General features: G+C 36.0%; 1 protein-coding gene across 1 annotated transcript in view; it reads left to right on the plus strand.

Annotated features, from left to right (window-relative positions):
* LOC125026708 (LIM domain-binding protein 2-like) overlaps positions 1-7500 on the plus strand; it is a 260565-nt gene that overhangs the window by 9740 nt on the left and 243325 nt on the right. The window contains exon 2 of the mRNA XM_047615345.1: positions 4056-4883. Coding sequence (XP_047471301.1) covers positions 4513-4883 — 371 coding nt within the window. The 5' untranslated portion in view covers positions 4056-4512. The remainder of the gene's footprint in view (positions 1-4055; positions 4884-7500) is intronic.

Below are 7500 nucleotides of genomic sequence, written 5' to 3' on the forward strand. Positions count from 1 at the left end.
TTATCACAGTTATAGTTGCTGATATATTTTTATGTTATTACCCTCACTTTTCTTAACATTATCACCATCGTTGTTGTTGTTGTTGATTTTAGTATTGGTATGTCTTTTCACTTCTTATTAAGGTTGTTTAGTTTTTTTTTTTTTCTTTTTCTTTTTTTCTTTTTTTCATATTGTTGTTTTTGTAATGTTGTTATGGTTATTATTATTTTATTACCATCATTGTTAGTATTATTATTATTATTATTACTTTTATTATTATTATTATTACTTTTATTATTATTATTATTGTTATTATTATTATTATTATAATTATTATTATCATTATTATTATTATTATTATTATTATTATTATTATTATTATCATCATCATCATCTTTATTTTTGTTGTTGTCTTAGTTTTTTGTGTTAACTATTAATATTATTATTATTTTTGTTGTCCTTATTTACTATTATTATTATTATTATTATTATAATTATAATAACCTTAATGATCATTTTTATTAGTATTGTCATTATTGATATTATTATTATTATTATTATTATTATTATTATTATTATTGTAATTATTATTACTGTTGTTTATATTGTTGTTATTATTGTTATCACTATTATTATCATTATTATTATTATTATTATTATTATTATTATTAATAATAATAATATTATTGCTATTATTATTATCATCAGTTTATTATCAATATTTTTCTTGTTGTTTTTATGGGTATTGTTGTTATTATTAACATTATTGTTTTATAGTTACTATTTTCTTTTTTATTGTAATTATTATGTTATTGATAATATTGTTATATACGTGTGGCACCAATTCCATCTCCCTTCCTACTGAATTAAGCTTTCTTATAATCATTCTCTTTGCTTTACACTGCATGACTGCCATGCATTCCTCAACATTCAACATCTTTACTAACTCATGCAACTCAGTATCACTCCTACAGTCTGTTCACCCTACCAACCCTCTGGATTCCCGTAAGATACAAGACCAGTTGTTTTATCTGTCTATGTGACAGAAATCAGTCAAGTTTTGCTGAATACCTAGCCATGTAAGGATACTTAGCATTGGATATGCAGATGCCTTGGCACAGTTAACGACCTTGTCCACAACCCCTCAACTCCAATTTTCACACATTCCAGCCACTGACTACTACCCCCAATTTGTGACTTTCCGCTCTAACCATTGGCAGTCTTTCTCGTCAGGTCTGACCACCAATAAATTGCAAACTGTAAAACCTTCCATCTCTCCTTGGGCAGCCCCATACCACCAGAACAGAAGCTGGGAAACTGCTCTTGCCCAATCATGAATACCCTTGGTCACACTCTCCTCATGCATTCATACCTCACGTCACTCTCCGACCCACCTTTGTGTTTCTCATGTGATGTTCCTCTTCCAGTCTCACATATCCTACTATCCTGCCCATACTTTACTTTAGCCCGTACCCTTGTGTTTCCTTATTTGTCCTGTCTTCCTAGACCCCCAGCCTGTTGGATTTCTTCATGGAATCTTCTACTTTTTCATTTGACAACTTGTTCTCCTTCCTCAGATGCATTGATACACTCCATTTCATCTAATCACCCTTTGTCCTTAAGCTTCTCTCTTCTACTAATCCCTATCTTACCCCATTTATTCCTCCTCTTTTTACCCTATCATGCTACTTTACAGTGCTTTATGACTGTTGAAATCTAAGGCATTTTGTTCTAATAATGATGTCTAGCATTTATTTGTGTAAACCATTAATCAACCATTTAGTTTTTAATTGTTATTGTCGTTATGATTATTGTTGTGGTTATACTATTAGTAGTATTATACATCATTACATTATTATCATCATTATTATTATTATTGATGTTGTTGATATCATTAGTGTTATTATTAATAATATTATTTATTTTGTTATTATTACTATTGATATTGTTTTTATTATTATTAACAGATTTATTATGATTATAGATAATATAAACAATACAGGGTGGTGCACTAACTAGGTAATGGTAATGTAATGTAATGACCACTAGATAACAGGATGAAAAAATAAAGGGCAAAAACAAGCACACCTTGATAAGTGTTAGAAATAAATGTAATTTTGACTTACAAAAGCATACATTTGAAACAACAATTCCAAAGTGCCAGCTGAAATATTTATGCCTGAGATCTCTTTGTAGCCAGAATCAAGTCCCAAATCAGTGAAGATTAAGCAGATTAGCTTGAGCAGCTGTTGTTATTGTAAATATTTTTTCCATTATTTTCAGTTATCAAATTTGTAAATTTTGTTGATCCTGTTGTTATAATTATGAAGCACTTATTTCATTGCTATTATTATAATATTGATTTTATGGATGATGCTATTAATTTTTATTATTATCTTTTTATGATTATTGTTATTGTTATTTTTATCATAACAGTTATTATTGTTATTGAAGTTTGGTATTATTATCCCAATCATTTGATTGAATAGCCTGTTTTGCAAGATTACTGTGAATTGATTCTTTTCACACAATCTTCAGTTTATTTATTTTTTTATTTTTTTATTTTTTTTTCCATTATTATAGTCAGTACTTAAATTGTGGTTATTATATTGTTTACAGGGATTATTGATGATAGATAATTAGTCTTGTCAATATTTAGGCAGCATGTCCCCTGGAGGCAAACAACCTGATGTAAAGCATTATTTTAAGCCTATTTTTCAGGTTGAATTATTTATAATTTTTCTTTCCTTTTTTTTTTTTTTTTTTGGTAAATTAAGCAGCGGCCTTCTATAGAACCAGTTATTTTACTCAAAATCATAATGATATTTACAATTAGAGGAAATCTTTTATAGTTAGTGATTTTGTCATTAGCCAGTGCTTAACCTTTTGGATTCTGGGCTTCACTAACTGCATGTGCAGTAGGCTTACATGAGTAGTCACTCTCACGGTTGTGTGGCTTTTAGGCTACGCGAACACGAACACCCATGGGCATTGTCGAGACTCTTTGCCTCCCTCTTTTAATGTTAATATCTGCTTTTCTGCCATTTACCAGTGTCTATATTTGTCATTTAGTATGCTGTATCCATATGGCATTGTTTTGCTTTTTCCCTTGCACAGACCATATCATCTCCTGAGGAGTCCCTAACTCAGTGGAATAATAATAACAAGTTGTTGTGTCATTTATAAAAAAAATTGTAATATTCAATTATTCAAGTCCTCCCTGGAGCCAGCGCTCTTCCAGTCATAGATTTCCACACTTGTTTACTGATAGCAATATTGTAAGAGCCCTCTCCTAAATGCCCACTGAGTCTAATCCCCCTCCAAGAGCTTTGTGCACTCCTGGTGAGTCATTTCCATCACCCCGGCCTTCATCCAAAATTCTCATGGCGGCAAGTTCAAGTCACCTTCCCCTCAAGCCACATTAAGAGTTTCAGTAATATTAACATAATCATGTCTGATTGTATGGGAGGATCTATTGTAAATTTATTCTGGTTCTTGTAATCTATGCCAGCCTGCTGAGTTGCAGTTCTTGCATGACCGTGACTAAACTGATACAGGCTTAAGGACCAGCAGCACATGACATTTGTTAGCATGCAATGGGTATTCATTTTTTTTTTTTTTTTTTTTTTAATAGAAAGTCTGCTCCATTTGTATATGTTGTCAAATATGAAATGTGCTAAAATATGCATACAGATATTGATGTAACCTACTCACAAAAGGATTTCCCAATTTGCTCTGCTGGCTAAGCTTTTGACAGTAATATGAGGCTAAAAAGAGACTATGCCTTCTTTTGGTGGTTTGCCATAACATTATACAGTAATCTAGTATGAGATGGTTAATGATCATTTCAAAAGATATTTGTATATTAGGTGTGATTTCTTACTATACCTTCAAAAAATTATTCTTAATTTTATGTCTTTATATTATATTTGTGGACTGAAATAATGAGCATTTTTGTAATTCTCATTGGTATGCTAATATGATTATATTTGAATTTTAAAACTTCAATAATTTGTAATTCTATTTATGAAATAAAGATTCTTATGCAAGTAATCTGATCTGAGAAATTCTTTCAGGCTGCTGAGTGTGTGGGTGTGTGTGCGTGAGGGTCACGTCGCCACCCTGGAGGCGGAGCCAGCAAGTCTCGGCTGGAAGGGCCCCCCAGGACCCCCCTCAGAGCCTCACGGTCCCCCCTCTGTTGGTCCCACGGGGTTCCCTAACCCGGCCACTCCAAACACCTTTTCTGGACCGTCCACTCCAACATTTAACCCACCTGGTCCTACTCTGAACAGACCCTCTCCAGGACCTCCCACAGGTCCCCAAGGCCCTTCATCAAATCCTGGGAATTATCCTTCGGGCCCTGGTGGCCCTCAACCCTTCAACACGCCTCCCAACAGCTTTTCGGGGCCGCCAACCTCAGGCCCCCCATCAGTCCCCTTCCCCGGCTCCCCTGCCCCTTCCAATGCATCCACACCTGGTCCTGGAGGACCCTCTCCCTTCCCTGGGCCCCCAGGGGGAGGTCCTCCAACTAGCATGGCACCCACCAGCATGTCTGGACCTGGGCCATCACCCATGCCATTTCCTTGTTCCTCTAACTACAGTAGCCCCACTCCCACAGGCCCCCACATGAATGGCCCAAACAGCACTTTAGGGATGTTAGGGCAGCCTCATGCTCAGATGATCAATGGTCCACCTGGTCATCCAGGGCCTTTTCCAGGGCCAGGAGGGCCTGGACCAGGTTTTTCTGGCCCAGGAGGACCTTTTGGTCCTGGAGGACCACCTTTTGGTTCGGGGGGACCACCGGGGGGCCCTCCCATGCACGGTCCAATGCATGGACCTATGCATGGACCAGGACCACATCCAATGATGGGACAGATGGGACCCATGGACAGGATTGATCAAGGGTAAGTTGCTATTATGTTGTTTATTCTTTCTCTCACATTTATTAGTTTGTCATATTTGACTATTGTAAATAAGTAGTACACTTTGTAACTTGGAACAGGAGCTCTTATAATAAGAGAGAGACACAGGAGAATCATGAACCAAAGTAATGTTTGACATTAATTTACAATGAGGTTTCTTTTCCATGCATGCATATATGCATACATATTTTTTCATAAATATATATTTGGTTCCTAGGTTATCCACTTCTAGATTTGATAAAGTTATTAGGTAAAAATAGGTATGTATGTGGACACACTTCAAAAATATGCAAGTAACAATATCTTGTTTGCAGTAAAAAACTATTTATATGGATATGATATATGGAATTATATGGTACACCAAAATACATGGCTATGACACACACACACCAAACTGACATAATTATAGTGTTCCTGTACTTTATGATAACTTTTAAGCCACCAAAGTATTGATAAGCTATGATCAAGAGGGATGTGGTGGTTGTCCTATGGTAAAGGAGAGGGAATCAAAGGGACTGCAGCAATTATTGAGGCATTACACAGCTTGGCAAGTTTCTCTCTCACAACCTTCTGAGACATATCTGAGATCACATTCTGAGGCACCAGAGGCTGGAGCAATGTGGATTCATTCCAGGCAAGTCCACAATAGAGTCATTGTAGAGCGCTATCGTGAGTCCAGTCATGGTCTGCTTTATTGACTTCTTGAAGGCATTCAATGTAGTGCAGTGAATCACTTTAGAAAATCTGGAGGTTTGGGGAAATTCTGACAAGGATTATTGGATTAATAGCAAGAATATATACTGATACTGAAGGTGCTGTAAAGTATGGAGGGAGCCTACCAGATTTCTTCCTCTTGAATTCAGGAGTGAGGCAGCAACACTTTTCTACACTGCATGGCCCATATACTGGGCAGAGCTCCAGTGCAATATCACCTACTTTGGCTTTCCTGACAATGTTGCAATCCTATATGTTTTTAGTAGCTGTAATGGTAGCTATAGCCATTGGATTTTCAGGTCTCCTGGACCAAAACCAAGATTAAGATTTTAGAGGCCTGCTAGAAGAAATTGTTCAGTTGGCATGTGTTTGTGGTGTGGGTATTGAAGTCACAGAGTTTTACATACCTTGGTAATGTCCATGACTCTAAGCTGTCTGCCCAGGAAGTCAAGACACAGCTTGTCATGAATACTCTTTGCAAGAATATTTTGAGATGCGGGTACCTATGTAGTAGGACAAAACTACAAGGCTCTGATACAGCCAATTTTACTGTATGTAAGCAAAACCTTGTGCCTTGGATTCTCATCTGCCAACTCAGGTTATTTAGGCACTTGGCTCGCTTCCCTGAGGACTAGATTATCTTTTCCCAAAACAACCCAGGGTGTAGGAGTCATGAGGGACAGCCATAGAAGTTGTGGCTTGGGTATATTGACCAAATATGTCATAAGGAGATAGATAAGGGTTATGAGGGATGGTCATAAGTGGAAACAGAGGGTGGATGCGGCAGTGCACCCTCATTGGTGTTAGCTCCCTTTGATTGATTGATGAGGTATGAAAGGACCCTCTCAGGTTAGCTGTTAATGGAAAAAAGGTTTCACAGTTTGACTGATATGTATTGTTAGAATATTAGCAATTTCTCTTGGGTTTGAATGTGAGCCAGCCATTCCTGCTTCGGATGAAGCAGGAATGAGATAAAATAGATTCAGTTCAACATATATAAAGGTACTTATGTAAAATCGTTAGTATATACTGTAATTAAAGAAAAGGTTTTGGCCTTAACTTGATAATACAGTAAAGCTTTGTAAATAATAGTTGTAACTAGACATATTTATAGTGATAAAATGCCTAATGACCAGAGCAAGACTCATCATGAATATCATGACTATTACCTGAAAATAAATATTGGTTTGACAACTACCACCTCATGCCAGCATCCATTAGCTTCCAAGCTTTTTCTCATCATTCATGTTCAGGACAGTGAGTCACTGCAAAACTGCATTCTTATGAAGGCATCTAATAGAGCTTGTAAATATAATGAAGTAGAAAAATCAGTTGATAAAGATTTTCTATTTATTTCCCTTGTAAATACCTTCAGTATGTATGCAGACCCATCATTGCTGGAAGGCAAGAAATAGGGGTAAATAGTTGAGCTGAGAGGTATCTAGTATTTGACTCCTTGACTGAGTAAGAGTTTGTGAAAACGATCTTTTTGTAATAAGATTGAGAAAACAAAACTATATTGGATAGTCCACTTCCCAGCAATAATTGGTTAGAGAATATGAGTATCATTATGCCTCAGCAATTCCCTCTGTTACCGGTTATACCATCTTCTGTGAATACGTTAACCCCAGTCATAGTCATACATAAAATGAAGGGGGGGCACATAATGCTTTACCTGTGATAAAGAGATGTATGTAGTTTTTCTTACATATTTGCAAGAGTATTGTTTTTGCTTAATTCTTATAGATAATAAAGCTAATGTATTTGATCTTAATCAAAGCATATTTGTACATCTCACACAGCATAAATTTACCCAGCACATAGAATGACATACACCCAACAGGAACACGAAACTGTTGCTAGAATATGTGGGGGACAATGGATT

Source organism: Penaeus chinensis, chromosome 6 (genome assembly GCF_019202785.1).
Source record: "Penaeus chinensis breed Huanghai No. 1 chromosome 6, ASM1920278v2, whole genome shotgun sequence".
NCBI lineage: Eukaryota > Metazoa > Arthropoda > Malacostraca > Decapoda > Penaeidae > Penaeus > Penaeus chinensis.